Source organism: Neofelis nebulosa, chromosome 2 (genome assembly GCF_028018385.1).
Source record: "Neofelis nebulosa isolate mNeoNeb1 chromosome 2, mNeoNeb1.pri, whole genome shotgun sequence".
NCBI lineage: Eukaryota > Metazoa > Chordata > Mammalia > Carnivora > Felidae > Neofelis > Neofelis nebulosa.
Genome location: NC_080783.1, coordinates 73,209,041 through 73,227,874, shown reverse-complemented (window position 1 = coordinate 73,227,874; position 18,834 = coordinate 73,209,041). Strand labels below are relative to the sequence as shown.

At 35.6% G+C, this 18,834-nt stretch overlaps 1 protein-coding gene across 5 annotated transcripts in view; it reads right to left on the bottom strand.

The window, feature by feature from the left end:
• The window catches only part of WDSUB1 (WD repeat, sterile alpha motif and U-box domain containing 1), a 51,817-nt gene that overhangs the window by 16,395 nt on the left and 16,588 nt on the right, over positions 1 to 18,834 (bottom strand). For all 5 annotated transcript variants that reach the window (XM_058694697.1, XM_058694703.1, XM_058694681.1 and 2 more), the window contains 5 exons: positions 14,640 to 14,673; positions 13,220 to 13,260; positions 13,033 to 13,139; positions 11,934 to 12,113; positions 2,926 to 3,066 (listed from right to left, as the gene is read on the bottom strand). In XM_058694697.1, coding sequence (XP_058550680.1) covers positions 2,926 to 3,066; positions 11,934 to 12,113; positions 13,033 to 13,139; positions 13,220 to 13,260; positions 14,640 to 14,673 — 503 coding nt within the window. The remainder of the gene's footprint in view (positions 1 to 2,925; positions 3,067 to 11,933; positions 12,114 to 13,032; positions 13,140 to 13,219; positions 13,261 to 14,639; positions 14,674 to 18,834) is intronic.

Below are 18,834 nucleotides of genomic sequence, written 5' to 3'. Positions count from 1 at the left end.
TCACTGGGTTGAAATCAAGGTGTCAGCAGGGTGGCATTCTCTCCAAAGGCTCCAGGGGACAGAAAATCTCTTCCCTTGTCTTTATTAGCTTCTAGAGGCTGCCTAAATTCCTTAGCTCATTGTCTGGTATCAGATAATAACCTCTATCCTGTTGTCACATCTCCTTCTCTGCCCAACTCTTCTGCTTCCCTCTTTCACTTATAAGGATCCTTGTGATTACACTGGGTCTACCCAGATAATACAGGAGATGCTTCCATCTCAAGATCCTTAATCACATCTACAAAACCCTTTTGGCCTTGTAACATTCATAGGCTCTGGGGATCTAGGACATGGACATTCTGCCTACCACAGCTGGAAACAGCCCTCAGCTTATAGCCAGCAAAAACATACAGGCCTCAGTCCTAAAATCGCAGGGTACTGAATTCTACCAACAACCTAAATGAGTAAGAAATGGATTCTTCCCTAGAGCCACCAGCAAGGAACAGAACATGTCAATACCTTGACTTTAGCCTGTGAGAATGTACTGGGCCTCTGACCTACAGAAATGTTGTTCTAAGCCACTAATTTTGTGATGATTTGATATGGCAGCAACAGGAAACGAATAAAGTAATCAATCATAATACAGGATAAAGGAGAAAAACCATCTTATTTCAGTGGATAAACATTTTAAATATTCTCAGCAATTAGAGATAGAAGAAAACTTCTCTAACTTGATAGAAGGCAGCTTACATCATACTTAATGGCGAAAGATTGAATGCTTCCCCCCCCCCCCCCCCCCGCCCAAGAGCAGATTAAGGTATGACTATCTACTCTTACCACTTCTATTCAACATTGCACTGCAAATCCTAGCCAGTGTAACAAGAAACAGGAAAAGGGGTAGGGACAGAAAGAGGCATACAAATTGGAAATACAAATCCCTACTTGCAGATGATATGATCACATATGAAGAAAATCTATGAAAGAGCTATTATTACCAATAAACTAAGCAAGGTCACAGAATACAAAGTCAGTCTACAAAATCAACTGTGGAATACCAAGCAATGAAGAATTGGGAATTGAAAATTTTTAAAAACTACTTTTTTAGAAGTTTATTTATCTTTGATAGAGAGAGAGAGGGTGTGCATGTGCACATGCATGGGAGAGGAGCAGAGAGAGGGAGAGAGAGAATCCCAGGCAGGCTCCTCACTGTCAGTGCAGAGCCCAACATGGGCTACCCTTATGAACTGTGAGATCATGACCTGAGTGAAAATCAAGAGTCAGATGCTTAATTGACTGAGCCACTGAAGCACCCCACAACTAGTATTTATAGTGTCATAAAAATAGTAAATACCTAAGGATAGTATTAGCAAAGTATGGGCAAAACCTATAGACTGAAATATAAAGACCTAAATAAATGGAGAGCTGTGTGATATTCATGAGTTGGAAATGTCGATTCTGAATTGCTCTATAGATTAAACACCATTCTCATCAAATTCCTGGCAAGCTTTTACACAAATTCCTGGCAACCTACAAAACATTGTGGAAAGAAGTAAAGAAGACACAAATAAATGGAAAGGCATCCTGTATTCATGGATTGGAGGAGTTAATGTTGTTAAAATTCCATACTACCCAAAGTCATCTATAGATGCAACACAACCTCCATCAAAATCCCAATGACACTTTTTACAGAAATAGAAAAAAATCCATACTAAAATTCACATGGAATCCCAAAGGACTCTAAAGCGCTAAAACAATCCTGAGAAAGAACAAAGCCAGAGGCCTCACACTTCCTGATTTCAAAACATATTACAAAGTTATAGTAATCAAAATAGTATGGTACTGACTATACTAAGACAAACATATAGACCAATGGAAGGAAATAACCGAGAAATAAATCCTCACATATGTGGTCAAATGATCTTCAACAAGGATGCCAAGACCATACAATGGGGAAAGACCACACACTTTTCAAATGTCCACTGAATATCCTAACAAAAACTGTCAAAATTGTTCTTTTTCATGTTCATAAAATATTCTCGTTGGGGTACACATACCATAAAAATAACCCTAAGTAATGGGTAATAATAGAAAAAAATAAGTACTAAGATATCAGTGCAATGATATTTACAAAATAAAGATTTCTACTGTTTGGTGTTTGTATGTGTTTGCAAGGGTCAAAATGTAGCATAGAGCCACAGTGGAATAAAGTTATTTAGGCTAAGTCAATATTTAGAAGTGTATAAAGTTTTACACAAAGATAAAAATATGGATTCACTGATCACAACTAGATAAAGTATGTATGCCTATGTCTATTGACAAAGATTAGAAATTAATGTGGAATGATGCAACTTCATAATCTTTAAATCTTATTCCTGTAAGGTTGTTTAAATTCATGGTAGACAAAATAAACATAAGAGATCTCAACAGTCTATCTCAAAAACAGTATTTTAACTTGCATTCTTATAACCAAACACGCATTTCACAAGTTTAAGTAAAGCTTGTAAAACTTATTCCTTTTGCCCTAACCTACTCCATCCAGTTTTATTACGAAATATACAATGTTCAGGGCACCTAGGTGGCTCAGTGAGTTGAGCATCTAACTCCTGATTTCGGCTCAGGTCATGGTCTCACCATTCATGAGTTGGAGCCCCATGTCAGGCTCTGTGCTGACAGCGTGGAGCCTGCTTGCAATTCTCTCTCTCCCTCTCTCTCTCTGCCCCTTCCCAACTGGTTCACACACTCTCTCTCAAATAAACATTTAAAAACAAAAGAAATATATAACGTTCAACAGTTTACTTCAGATTAAATGACTTAAAAAAACTTATGAGCTATAAAACAGAGATTTAAAAAACTTTCCACATTTAAACAAACTTCTGTAAACTATCTACATCATTTATTCATTTAGCACACAACACGCCCTCAAACTTACAAAAGCATCACACATACCTGATGCAATGACAGGATCTTTCATAAGCTCCCTAGTTATTGGACATAGAAATTCATCAGGAATTCCCGAAGAAAGGGTTTTCACCTCTGTCCTGAGCTCTTCAATTTTCCTCAGCACTTTACTCCGCAGCCCTAGAGATTCTGGAAAGAAATTATTCTGTTAGGGTAGGAGAACCTCTGGTAACCTTTATGCAAGTCTTTAGCAAATAGAGAGGTTATCTATTACAACCCAAAATCTTCACACATACTGTTTGACCACACGGAATGGTTTTCTTTATAAATTCTTTAACCAATATTTATAGTACAGAATATCGTGTGGTTAAAATAAATCAGCAACTAATGGTGAGTTTATTCTAAACAAGCTTAGATTCTACAAGTTTGAGAATTTCAGACTGCTGAATAGTAATATACCATACAACCTTAGAAAAGGCTTGTTGTTATTGGTTATGTATTTAAGCAAAAAATTTCCTAAGAACAATTTTTAAACATCTTCAGTTTAATAATGGAAAAATTCCATCTTATATGTAAAACATTTTTGAAATTGGAAATATTATTGGCCGATCTCATATGAAACACAATCATGAAGCTCATCTGTTTGTCCCAGACAGTACACACAAGTTAAACTCACTCATTTGCATTTTTACTTTATCAAGTTTTAAAAACTACCTTCATTTTCAGCTTCTGGAAGTTGAGAGTAATTAATTGTAGGAGGTTTAGTGTTATTAGCTGTTTACCTTTTTAGAACTGACAGTTCTACTTTATTTTTTTTAATTTTTTTTTAACGTTTATTTATTTTTGAGACAGAGACAGAGCATGAACGGGGGAGGGTCAGAGAGAGAGGGAGACACAGAATCTGAAGCAGGTTCCAGGCTCTGAGCGGTCAGCACAGAGCCCGACGCGGGGCTCAAACTCACGGACCGCGAGATCATGACGTGAGCCGAAGTCGGACGCTTAACCGACTGAGCCACCCAGGTGCCCCAGTGACAGTTCTACTTTAGACAGAGACATGTGAAGGTAGGGGGGTGGGTAGAAGAAAAAAATTACATTTCCCAACACCTCACAGTTTTCATGAAAAGCCAAATCAGCTTTTTATTTTGTTGGGAGGCAATTCTTCAGGGTGTTTATACACCCCTTATGATGATTTTTTTGCAGTAATTTGTGTCCCTCCCAGTCAGAGGGCAGATTTGTTCTCTGATAGGTACAAAGATAAAATGACACTTGGGCTAGGTTTGCTAGCAATCCCCTCAAAAGATGAAAGAGTTTCGTGAGCTCAGGGTATCTCCGCTATGACACAGACACAAACTGCCCTCACAAGACTTCGGGGGGAAAGAAAAACCTTGAAGCTCATGCTGCTTGCTGTGCCCTGAGGAATACACTGTTTAAATCTATTCGGATTCATTGCCCACAATCTACGGAAGTGTGGCAAGTCAACCTAGCAGCCACCTGCCTCTTAGGGACTACGGCACTGCTTTCCTAGGAATTCTTTCCTATGTAATTCACCGAAACCAAATTGAAGAGTTTTTAAACAGTTTTTTAAAAGTACCACAACATGTTTACAATTAGAAGTCATCTCATTTAAAGGGATAGTTATACAACATACAAGAAAAAGATATAGAAGCATTTAATATTATGAAAAATATATATTTCCCTGTCAAAAATATGGGTGCTAATATTTAGAATGCTTATGATTTTTATAATAGAGAACACAGAAAACCTATTTCAAAATGCCCCCAGATAAGGAAAAGTTAAATTGGGTGTTATCCGTGTCCAATTTTAATGTCATTTAAAAATGGAATCAGATCACTTTGCCCTCAGGGAAGCAATTACCAAGTGATATCCCCAGAGCTTAGCCAGAAACAAATATCTCCTTTTGTGACTGGGGGTTGGGAGTGGGTGTTATTAAATTTAATTGCTCAGGAAGAAAAGACCCTTACCAGCTGATGGCTAGTAAACCCTTAGTATGGGTAATGGGAACTATCTGGATATATTTATTGTAACTCTGAAAAGGCATGTGGTTCTTAATAAGATGTCAAGTTAAATAGGACAACAATTCCTGTACTCTCTTCTCCAACCCTGAAAATGCTACATAATTGAGAACTGATGGAGCCTACACACAAATAACAACCAAAGATATAAAACAAAACTCTGAAAAGCCCCTAAGAAAATAGAGGTAACTGGGTTCCAGAGTGAGGGATGGAAGATGGCCACTTACAGCAGAGATATGTGTACATGAATGGAAGAGAGACCTTGATACCTCTACTGTTCTCTCTACCAGCTGTGTCCTGTATGGATCACTGCTGAAGCAGCAAGGCCAGCAATGGCTGGAGGCACCATAACAAGACAGAGCTGTCGCCCAGAACTAAGAAACACAGCTCATCAGGCTGGTCACTCCATCACCTCTCCACTGCCCAGAGAGAGAACAACAAAACCAGAAGCCAGTTTCTCAGGAAAGAACAGAACAACAAAAACATATTTTTTAAAAAAAACTATTAAAAAAAAAAAAACCAACTCCTGACTAGAATGGTCAAGGGAAAACAAAGACGTACAAACGATAGGAAAAGAAAAGGGAAACATGATGATAGATACAAGTAGGGATTTTTTTCAAAAGGATTTGGATAAGTCGGTGGTAGAAGCAGTATAGTTTTTTAATTTCTCCGAATCGCCACATAAAAAAAGAGTGAGAGAGCAAAATCAAATCCCACAGACAATCTCCGCAACAAAGTAAAGTGGCGAGGCGTCTCACAAACTCCACCGTATAAGCAGGCGAGGACAAACCACCAACCTCCACAGACCTGTGGTTGACACCTGTGTGGAAGGAAGTAACAGGACATCTGACCGGCCTGAGGAAAGGAGCCCCCCCTCCCCAAATGCCCACAAGTTCCCACTGGAAAGTGTGGTGGGCCAATTCAAGAGCAGCAACTGAACTGCCCAGTCCAGCAGCAGGTCCATGCACAGGCTCACAGTAACTAGACCAGAACTAAAGGGACTGTGTCACTTTAATCGTGTATAACAACAACAAAACAGTGAATGTTCCAGTAGTTCATGATAGTTCACTTAGGCAACAAATGAAAATCTACATAAGGAAGTAGTTCTAGGAATTGAAGAAACTCAAAATCTAAGGATGTTCAGTTGCTGCATAAAGTTTGAAAAAGCATCTGATTGAACAATTTCATATTATAATTTTAAGCTAGAAAATGATAAAAATGTCTCATGTGCTTTATGGTTTCTTGGAAAGACAGGAGCAAACAGTAGAGGAAGCCTTTTGAAAAAACTTCATTCCCAATTAGGACTCTATGATTGATAATTATTTGAATGTAGGTGTAAGGACTGACATGATATAGAAGAGTTCTTCAGCATTTGTCATTCCAGGTTTCTACCACTATATCATCTACAGCAATTCCACACTCCAAGGCAGGCAGCAATTTAAAATTTCTGAGACCCAAACATAAACTGAAGCCAAGGTGCAGATGAAAGTCATGTGGCCAGATTTACTGCTTGCCTACTATCACATCTCAGAAGCGAGATGTGATAAAAGTCATACTTAATGACTTTTGAATGAGAGATTAAATACTATAGTGGAGTTCACAAATTCGTGGATTCACAAATGTCTTAAGACAGCTCTCTCTCTCAACGTCAAGGATCTTTTGTACCTGTAATCTGTCTGGACATTTCTTATGCAAACATGGGACTAAATATAAAGAGTTATCTTCTAGTTACAACTGGCTAGTATACCCTGGTTTCCATTAACACAATCCTAAGAAAGGATGGTTATCCTAGATTAAAGCATCAAACTCCAGCAGATATTCAAGTCTATAGAAAGTTCCTTTATTATATATTTATAAAAGGCTCACTAGAAAATTTCATAGACTGCTTGATTCCTTAAAAGTAACTTAAGTGTCAAACATAATAGATACACATACTTTGGTCTCTAACACCCCAATGTGCTTTACTGCACAATTCCTCCGTATGACGAATACACAAATTCCTATTTACTCGCGTTGACTTAGGAACTGTTCTAACAATTGTATCACAAGTCAAAAGCAAGTAAGAGAGTTATGCATCTAAAGAATAAAATTCATTATCATTTACTCATCAGTTTGCCTCTTAGCACATTTTTTCTTTAGACTCAATTTCAATTCTCTATTATGCCAATATACTATCTTAAGAATCTGCTTTTCTTAAAATTCAAGACTAAAAGAAATTCACTGTAGCTTAAAGTAGTACTTGTAGAAGATTAAAGTTAACTTCTTGATCCTTTATAATTCTTTATAATTCTATAAAAACTTTCAAATACTGTAGAATTATGTGAAAAAATAAATGCCCTAGCCCATTTACTAATTTATTCTGTTTAATTTGCCAACTTTCCAAATCTTAAACACACAGAATAGATTCCTTATTTACTAGAAAATGTTAACATTTTTGTCTCCATTCATAATAATAATTTTCCTAATTCCACTATTAGACCACTATAGAAGTTAAATTATATTTCAATTTTGGCTTGGGCCTGACCTGATAGTTCTGAAACTTATTTCACTGAAGTTTAAAATGATTGTAACTACTAATCCTGGGACTCATCCTTCAAAAACTATCTCAAATCATTAATTAAATCCTATAAGAATTTCATATTATTTATTTATCTATCAGAATAGAATTCTATTCCTATTGTTTTTACTATGCTTCTTTTGTTTTCAAACATCCTTTGTTGAAATCTGAAATTATTGTTTTATAGTGTTAAGTGCTTCTAAATAAGGTACTGTTAAGATTTATTGTGAGAGAGTAATAATAAATCAACTAATGAAGATGCAAAAATCAGCAGAAAAACAAACAAACAAACAACCCTGCACTCTGTTACCAACTTTCAGGAGGAAAGAATAAATTATAAAGGCAATAAGTCATTAGAAATACAAAAATAGCTCTCATAATATGGCCGGAGTACAAAACCATCTGACCCTAAGTATTTTCACAAATCATCATTATGTTAACTTTTTAAAGGCCGTAAGATTTCAAGAGATTTAAATACACTCATATGCTATATTTACCATATAAGGAAAGTATAACACTATACTCCAAAATGGTTTTAATATTTTTTTTTTTGTTATTTGACTCTTCATTAACAATAAATCTCACTAAGGATATCCTATTTTCTATGCTTTCTCAGTAGGATTTCATTATAGCATGTTAATAGTAGTGTCCGGTTATTAGTTTTATTACAGAATGACATTAAGGCTTCAAACTAGGGGCGCCTGGGTGGCTCAGTCGGTTGAGCACCCGACTTTGGCTCAGGTCACAATCTCACAGTTCGTGGGTTCAAGCCCAGCATCAGGCTCTGTGCTGACAGCTTGCTCAGAGCCTGGAGCCTGCTTCAGATTCTGTGTCTCCTTCTCTCTTTGCCCCTCCCCCCACTCAAGCTTTGTCTCACTCTGTTTGTCAAAAATAAACGTAAAAAATAAAAAAATAAAAACAAAAGACTTCAAACTATTTTTGATAAGGATCTAGTCTCCAGAACATAATAAACAACTCTTACAACTCAACAACTTAAAGACAAATAAACCAGTTTAAAAATATTTTTAACAATTTTAATTCTCAGACATTTCTCTGAAGAAGATACATAAATGGCCAATAAGAACTTGAAAAAATACTCCATATAATTAGGTAAACACAAACCCAAACCACAATCTAATACCACTTCACATCTACAAGGGTGGCTATAATCAAGGTGACAGGTAATAACAAGTACTGAGAAAGAGGTGAAGAAACTGGAAACCTTACATATTGAAGCACTTACACATACAAAACATGGATGAACCTTGACAGCATTATGTTACATAGAAGAAGCCAGATACAAAGGGCACCTACTGTATGGTTCCACTTACAAGAAATATCCCAAACAGACAAATCCATAAAGACAAAGTAGATTAGTGGTTGCCAGAGGCTAGGGAGAGAGAATGGGGTTCTTTTGAGGGGATAAAAATGTTCTGAAAATAGATAGTGTTGTTGATGGTTATAAAACTCTATGAATACACTAAAAACCACTGAATTATACACTTAAGGAAAAATGACTTGTATACTGAAAATGACAAAGCATTTTTAAAAGAAATGAAGAGGGGCGCCTGGGTGGCTCAGTCGGTTAAGCGTCCGACTTCGGCTCAGGTCACGATCTCGCGGTCCGTGAGTTCGAGCCCCGCGTCGGACTCTGGGCTGATGGCTCAGAGCCTGGAGCCTGCTTCCGATTCTGTGTCTCCCTCTCTCTCTGCCCCTCCCCCGTTCATGCTGTGTCTCTCTCTGTCTCAAAAATAAATAAACGTTAAAAAAAAAAAATTTAAAAGAAATGAAGAAGACCTGAATAAACTGAAAAACGTCCTGTGCTTATGGATTGGAAAACTTAAGATGACAATAATCCCCAAATTAATTCACAGATTCAATATAAGCCCTATCAAAATTGGCTTTTTTTTAATGTTTATTTTTGATAAAGAGCAAGTGGGGGAGGAGCACAGAGAGAGGGAAACACAATCCAAAGCAGGCTCTGCACTGTCAGCTCAGAGCCTGATGCGGGGCTCAAACTCACAAACCACGAGATCATGACCTGAGCTGAAATCAAGAGTTGGACACTTGGGGGAACCTGGGTGGCTCAGTCAGTTAACTGTCCAACTTCAGCTCAGGTCACGATCTGGTGGTTCATGAGTCTGAGCCCCACGTCAGGCTCTGTGCTGATAGCTCAGAGCTGCTTGGAGCCTGCTTTGGATTCTGTGTCTCCCTCTCTCTCTCTGCTCCTCTCCAGTTTGTGCTCTCTGTCTCTCAAAAATAAAATAAACATTAAAAATTAAAAAAAAAAAAAGAGTTGGACACTTAACTGAGCCACCCATGCAACAGCAAAATAAGTGGCTTTTTAAGGAGTGCACTTCTGATGAGCACCAGGTGTTGTATGGAAATGTTGAGTCACTATATTGTATACCTGAAACTAATATTATACTGTGTTAACAGGAATTTAAATTAAAACTTAAAAATAAATAAATTAGTTAATTAAATAAATCCACCTGATTTTAAACAGAAATTGACAAGTTGATTCTAAAATTCATATGGAAATGCAAGGGACCCAGAAAAACAAAACCAATCTTGAAGAAGAAAAAAAAAAAGAGGACCCACACGTTTCAATTTCAAAACCTACTACAAAGCTTCAGTAATTAAGACAGTGTGAGTGTAAGAATCGACAAATATGTCAATGATAGAATTGAGAGTCCAGAAATAAATCCTCACATTTGTGGTCAATTGATTTTTAACAAGGGTGCCAAGACAATCCCAAAAGGCAAGAATAGTCTTTTCGACAAATTGTGCTAGGACAGCAGCTGGATATCGACATCTGAAAAAGTGAAGCTGGACCCCTATACTCATACCATATCCAAAAATTAAGTCAAAATTGATCACACACCTAAATGTAGGAGCTAGACGTATAAATTCATAGAAGAAAAACAGGTTTAAATCTTTGAGACTTAGAATTAGGCAATAGTTTATTAGGTATGACACCTACAGCCTAAGCAACAACAGGAAAAAAGATAAATTAGACTTCATCAAAATTTTTAAATTTCTGTGCTTCAAAGGGCACTATCAAGCAAGTATAAGGCTAACCTACAGAAAGGGAGAAAATATTTCCAAATCACATATCTAATAAGAGCCTCATACCCAAATTTATATAAAAAATAATAAAAAGACAAATAACCCAGTTTTTAAAATGGCCAAAGGATCTTAATAGACATTTCCACAAAGAAGATCTACAAATAGCTAACAAGCATATGGAAAGATGTTCAACATCACCAGTCATCAGGAAATGTATACTGAAATCATAATGAGAAACCACTAGGATGGCTATAATTAAAAAAACACATGTTGATGAGGATGTGGAGAAATCGAAATTCTTGGGGTGTCTGGGTGGCTCAGTCAGTTAAGTGTCTGATTTTGGCTCAGGTCATGATCCCCGGTTCACAAGTTGAACTCCCGCATCAGGGGCTCTGTGCTGACAGCTCAGCGCCTGAAGCCTGCTTCAAATTCTGTGTCTCCCTCTCTCTCTGCCACTCCCCTGCATGCACTGACTGTCTCTCTCTCTCTCTCTAAAATATACAGACATTAAAGAAAATTTAAAAAAAAGAAAAGAAGAGAAACTGAAATTCTCATATATAGCTGGTAAGAACATAAAATAGCACAGCTGCTTTGGAAATAGTCTGGCAGTTCCTCAAATGTAAGCACAGAGTTACTATATGACCCACGAATTCCACTCCCAATTATACACCCAAGAAAACTGCAAACAGATACTACACAAAAGCGTGTACACAAATGTTCAGAGCAGCATTATTCACAATAGTCAAAAATGGAAACAATCTAAATTCAATCAACTGATAAATGGATAGCAAAAAGTGATAAATTTATACTGTGAAATATTAGTCGTAAGAAGAAATGAAGCACTAATATATGCTATAGCATGGATGAACTCTGAAAACATGCTAAGCCAGAAAAGGCAGCATATTGTATGATTCCATTTCTATGAAATGTCAAGAAGAGGCAAATCCTTAGAGACAAAATGCAGATTAGTGGTTGCCAGGAGCTAGAAAGAAAGGGAAAGAGGAGTGACCGCTCATGAGCATGGGGTTTCTTTTTGAAGGGATGAAAATGTTGTGTGATTAGACAGTGGTGATGGCTATACAACTCTGTGGATATACTAAAAATCACTGCATTGTACACTTATAAAAGGGTGAGTTTTATCATGTGAATTACATCTCAATTTCTAAAATAAATACATTTTGAAAATTAATTACATGGTGGCTTTAGTTACTTAAAGAAATACCACATAACATTTCTTTTCCATAATCTAACCTACATAATCCTTCTCTACAAAGAAATATACCAGCATAATTACTGTGCCAGAACAGTAAGAGGAAAGCATTAATACAACTGAAACCAATTTCAGAGTAAATTATTAAAAGTCGCTTTTAAGAATGCCCATCTTCCACTAATCTTACCAATTTTCAAATCATCAGCCAGACTTTCTTTGGTGAGATTCAACAATTCTCTTCCATCAATGTTATTCATTTTGAAAATACCAACAAGGTCATTTAAACCTTGGGCACAAAGCCACACTGAAACATCATCCTCTGACCAGTCTTCAGGAAATTGCTTCAACTCGTCTTCTGTGCTCCTTGCTTAAAAACAAACCCACAAACAGAAAGGCAGGTAAAATAACAATGAAGGAAAGTATTGCCTTTATGAATATTCTCACTGAGAATTAAAAACTAAATAAAATTTCCTTAAAGCTGTGTTTTAACAACCTTTTAAGAAATTTCAAAAAAATCAAATAACACTATGTACAGTTACAATATTATTTAATACTATGTTAAATACTACTCTCTTGGAACTTTTCAGTCTAGAAAAACAATTTTTTATTATATAAAATTCATATCAGCAAAAGTACTCTGCTCTATCGTCTGCATATCAGCACCACTATTCGGTTAATTCTGACAGTAATAAAAGTAAAATTCCTAAATTATGTGTCAACATTGCTTGATGAGGCCAAAAATAAAACGAACAAAGTAAAACTCTGCTTTCTATTTTGTTCTCAGGCTATATTTATCTGAAAAAACAGTATGCATACAAATAAATAGCTTATAAAAAAATTGGGAGGTATGATTTCCATGAATGTGCTCCTAAAAGGATTTACCAACAGCTTTAACATATATAAACTACTTGAAACACTAGATTCCCTAAAATTATTTTTAAATTATACATTCGGATATACACTTCATATTGAGAAAAAGCAAAGTGAGTAATTTGTTAAAAATTCACGTGATTTAAAAAAAATTTTTTTTAATGTTTTTTTATTTTTGAAAGAGAAAGACAGAGTGTGAATGGGGGAGGGGCAGAGAGCAAGAGGGAGACAGAATCTGAAGCAGACTCCAGGCATCGAGCTGTCAGCACAGAGCCTGACTTGGGCCTCAAACTCGTGAACCATGAGATCATGACACTTAACTGATTGAGCCACCCAGGTGCCCCCAAAAATTACAGGATTTTTTAATTTAATGGTGAATGGGATTGAACTGGGTTAAATATGATGCCCTTACTAACCTTGGCAAGGTGTTTCCAGATCAAATTGCCAGATGTTCACTGTTTTGTCCATTGAACCAGTAGCAAGTAAAAGGATATTGGGTGCAAAGGCACAAGTTGTGACATACCTAGTTAATAAAAACAACTATTATGTATCCTCAGACTAATTTTTTTATTATATTAATACAAAATGAGGTTAAGTTCAGACCTGGTGTGCTGAGTCAATGTGTGAAGTATATTCTCAGTATTCTGAAAAACAATAAAAACAGCTTTATGTTTACTCAGGCAGGAGTAAAGTTACTGATAAAGGCTCATTTGACATAAATAGTTTATATGATACCAGTATTATAATTAGTCACTAATGTAAGTTGAAACTTTACCCAAAAAAAAGAGAACAGCCTCTATAACTAATAATATTATCAGGTACTTATTTCACTCTCAGTAATTAGCACTGTTGTCTGCTGACCATCCTCCTAGAAATTTTTAGTATAATAGATCCTGGGCTTCTGCTGATGGTTTTGAATTTACTAACAGTAGCCTAAACATCTATTACATGAAATGACCTGTATTTTTGCTATGGCATTTGACTTGTACCCAACTGCAGGACCGGTGAAGAGAAATTAGTCACTTAGATTTTGAGTACACTTAGCTGGCCATCTAGCATCTAGATGTATTTATTAATTTTTAAAAAGTGAAGTGTAATTAACAGTGTTATATTAGTTTCAAATGTACAATTAGTTGTATTTAGCTGAGAATCATATACATATTTTATGGAGGAAGTTTAGTGTTCTAGCTATTCTTGTGAATGTAAAATCTTAAGCAAATTTGTTGAGAAACATTCAGGATCTACTTCACCCAGTTTGTATTCTTTTCCATCTCCTGCCAGAGCACTCCGCGATTTGAATTCCCACATAGAAGACTAGTTTAGATTCCTTGCTTGACCGACTACACTTTGATGATTAACATCTCTGGTTCATTTGCTAACACGCTGCAGCCTGAATTCCATCATTGTAAGTCTCCATTCAACATGGATTTCTCTTGAAGAATATTTTCATCAACCACATCTTTGCTACATGTAAAATGTTCATTTTTTTTTCATACTCATGCAACTCGGTCTTTATTCCTATGGCTCTACCAAAAACTGCCATTTTCCCAAGTCTATTAAAACTTACTCTTCCTTCTATCAGTCTCTAAAGCCAGCCAGATCTCTACCAGTGGTAGGCCACTTTCAGCACACCCATCCACAACCCTGGGGTAAATATTCATTCTTTGCTATTATGGAAACCTGGTATAAAAATTTAAGAAAAATCAATTTGAAGTGGTTTTTTTTTGTTGTTTTTTTGTTTTTTTTGGATATTGGTGCTCTTTAAATCTGTATTTTCTTTGATCAGATTAATCATCTATCTTAGACATCTATCCATCTTAAAATCATTACTGAAATATTTAAGGGCCTGTCCCAGAACCAATAACTTGCATAACTATCTTAGCACTTTTGAAAATGTATATTCTTAGGCACTCTAAAAAGAAAAGAAAGTATTTTATCCATCTTGCCTAACAAAACTTGAAGTTCAGTACCCTAATAAACATAATTTACGCATATCGCACATGCAAGATTTTGAAATACTTACAGTATCATACACTATGACAGATTTATCCACTGATCTTTAAAAGAAAAAGGAAATTATGGGTGAGAAGTTCTATAAAAACCAGGTAGTTATTAATATTTTTAAATCATTTAAATAACTTTTTTAGAAAAGGCTGAGATACTGATATACAAACATTTAGAATGCAAGCTTTTTGTTCCTATGTATGAACTTTTATTCAAAAGACTACATGCCACATATAAAATTTTTCAGAAAATTATAAACTTTATTAAATACTGTTTATTAATACTTTATTAACACTAGTATATGCTATTTATACCATCTAGCCATAAACAGAGTAAGCATTTATGATGTATAAATAAGACATAATCCCATATCAAGTTAATAACTCAAAGGGAAAAACCACTATAAGGGAAAGCTATTTATAATTGACCCTCAAACAATGAAGGGATAGGAGCACTGATTCTCCTCTTCCCCATGCAGTTGAAAATCTATGTATGAGAAAGACAGATACCATAGGATTTTTACCCATATATGGAATTTAAGAAACAAAACAGATGAACATAGGGGAAAGGAAAAGAGAGACAGAGAGAGAGAAGAAAGCAAACCATAAAAGACTTAACAATAGAGAACAAACTGAGGGTTGATGGAGGGAGGTGGGCAGGGGATGGGCTAAATGGGTGATGGGTATTAAGGAGGGCACTTGTGTTGAGCACTGGTTGTTATATGTAAGTGATGAATCACTAAATTCTACACCTGAAACCAATATTACCATATATGTTAATTTCTAACTAGAATTTAAATAAAGACTTGAAATAAAAAACAAAAATTTAAAAATAAAAACTGTGCAAATGTATATCTAGCTATATGTATATATGCATAAATACATGTATGAATCACAAAAATATCCTTGTCAAAAATGATACTATGAGCTACAATTCAAATTTCATTTAAGAAAAAAGAAAATCCACGTATAACTTTTGACTCTTCAAAAACTTAACTACTACTAAGCCTCCTGTTGACTGGAAGCTTTACCAACAACAAATAGTTGATTAACACATATTGTGTATGTTATATGTATTCTATACTGTATTCTTACAATAAAGCTAGAAAAAATAAAATGTTAAGAAAATCTTAAGAGAAAATACTGCACTGTACCAAAAAAACTGCATATAAGTAAACCCATGCAGTTCAAACCCATGTTGTTCAACGGTAAACTATACTTGTTACTTGGTTTTTGTTTCAAACATCATTGTTCTTTATCATTAATATAGCCATGACTTAATTACCAACCTCTCTCTCTACACACACACACACACACACACACACACACACACACACGTCTTGTGACTCATTTCTGAAAACTGTAATTCTAAACTTGGTATGAGCTCTGCAAGGTTTCTTTTAATAGTATAAATTTAAAAACAGCCATCTGGGATTATTCTGGTGGTAAAAAGAAAATCATCAAACAAATAAAAATGCAAACATTGTAACAAAGTACATAATTAACAATAGATAAATGTGTTTCTGCATAGTATCTTCCCTCTTTAAAAATATATATGATGCTATATATATGCTATATGCTACACCATGATATATGCTACAAGGTAAGATAATACAACAATATAAGTGTTACTAATGCCTGTACAACTTTAATAATATTTATAGCTATTATTATTAAAAGATAGCTGATAAGAGACCACAGGAGTCATACCTACTGGAGGGCTTAAAATTCCTTGTTTAGTGTAAGTTATCCAGGGTAGAGGATGGATTTTGACTGCAGAATCTTTGTTACAAGTTCAAAATAAGAATTACACTTTAAATGTTCAAATGTAAAATAAAATACAAGAAAGTGGGAAGCACACAGAATGCTTTCTGGATGTAAAAAACAGTTACAGCATTAAATGTTAAATTCCAGCCAAAAAACACTGAAAATATTAATTAGCAGCTAACATTATTTGAGTACATATATACTAAACATAACTTGTGGATACTCTTATTGAGTCCTAAATTCCTCAAGGTACAAGGTATGATTATCAGAATATATAAAATTCTTAGGGAAAACTTTTACTTCTGAGCAGCTTAAAAAAGAAAACTAAAAGGAAATTCCACCTTCTTTTTTTTTTAATTTTTTTTTTTTTAACATTTATTTATTTTTGAGACAGAGAGAGACAGAGCATGAACAGGGGAGGGTCAGAGAGAGAGGGAGACACAGAATCTGAAACAGGCTCCAGGCTCTGAGCAGTCAGCACAGAGCTGGACGCGGGGCTCGAACTCACATACCACGAGATCATGACCCGAGCCGAAGTCGGACGCTTAACCGACTGAGCCACCCAGGTGCCCCGGAAATTCCACCTTCTTAACTACACGTAGTGCAATTAAAACTGACTCATCCTAATACTATAGCACTTGAAAAGTTGGATCATCATTAGTAATCTTTATGAGCATCTTATATTGGGAAGACAGAAATAAGGGCAACAAGCAAGAGTTCACATACGAGAACAGCATGAAATAAGGCCGAAAATGTAGACTAGAACAAAAATACAAAGTACCCAAGAAATGTAGGCAATCCTGTAGGCAACAGATAGTCAGCCATGAAGGCAATGGAATAGGTTCACTTGATACTGAGGTAAAAAAAAAAAAAAAAAAAAAAGTGAATCTGAGAAGCAAAAGGCCAAACATTAAGATCTCCTAAGAGTCTAAACATCCAACCGAGAAGAATAGAAATTATGAATGAAGATGTGTGGACTTAGGAAGATAGAAAAGATTGTCAACTCACCTCCTATAACCTCTAATTTGACTAATGGGATTCAAAGAAAGATACCATAGGATTTGATAGCTGATTACATTTAGTGGAAGGAAATTAGAGTTAGGAAAAAAATAATAGTTTTTAATATTTGAGATTTGAGTTGGAAAGACCAGGAGAATAACAGAACCACTGTAAACAGACACAAAATAAAATACTTTGAAATCACTCAAGCAATATAAAACCTCAAAATATTCCCTAAATTGAACCTGAACCAACACTGAACAAGAAGTCCAATTGTCTGGTGCCCCTGGTTATACATTTCCTGCCTGCTTTATGTAACTCTTTCCCCAACTTTTCATATCTACATTCCACCACAATCTGCCCTGTCACTTTACGCCCAGGTTTCCTTATAAAAGGAAGTATTAGTTTTCAAGCCTTTTGATACTGCATTCCTTCAGTTTTGTGGCACTCTAAAACCTCAACTCCACTCACTCAAGACTACAAGACAACATATCAATTATATCTAGACAGTTACTGGGTGAGAGCAATAATACATATTGTTATGTGTTTGATATTGAAGAGCATACATAGACTCATGGGTGATCAGTGACATTATGATGTACAGCCACCCATATCAGAAATCACCAAAGCATTTTAATCTAAACTAGCTTTATACAATGGCAAAAAAAAAAAAAAAAAACAAAAAAAAAAAACAACCCTAATCAAATGAAATTACCAACATTTCTTTAGGTCAAGTGTGTTCCTAAGTTTTAAAGATTTATTTTACACTCAAGCATTTTAATTTTAAATATATTTACCCATGGGGGTGCCTAGTGGCTCAGTGAGTTAAACATCTGACTCTTGATTTCGGCTCAGTTCATGATCTCTGGGTTGTGAGATCAAGCCCCTCATTGGACTCGGTGTTGAATGTGGAACCTGCTTAGGATTCTCTCTGCCCCTCACCTAATCATGCTCGCTTGCTCTCTCTCTCTCTCTCTCTCAAAAAAAAAAAAAAAAAGGGAGGGGTAATTATCTATGTTTCTTCTCACTCATAAAGTATTTGAAGTCTCTTACAAGATGCAGCAAAAACAAGGTAAAAATTATATGAGGAAACTGGAGACGAAGAGAATACAAAGATGAGGTGGGGAAGAAAAAATAAAGATAAAGATTAAAAATAAAAATATACGTCATAAAATCCAGTCCACCTTGCCACAGGAGGGCTGCAAGTTTGGTTCTGAGCTTCTTTAGCAATTAAAAAAAATGTAGAAACACAAACTCAAAGTTTGGAAAAGAGACATCAATTCCTCAGACTGAGACCTGAAAGAACTATTTTCCCCAAGGTGTTTACAGAGAGGATACTATGACAAAAAGTCCTCAACAACTGTTTCAAAGACACATGGTTAATTTCAAACATTTATTTTATAATACCCCTCAGTATAGGCCAACGGTTGAAACTTCAAGCAGAAGTCA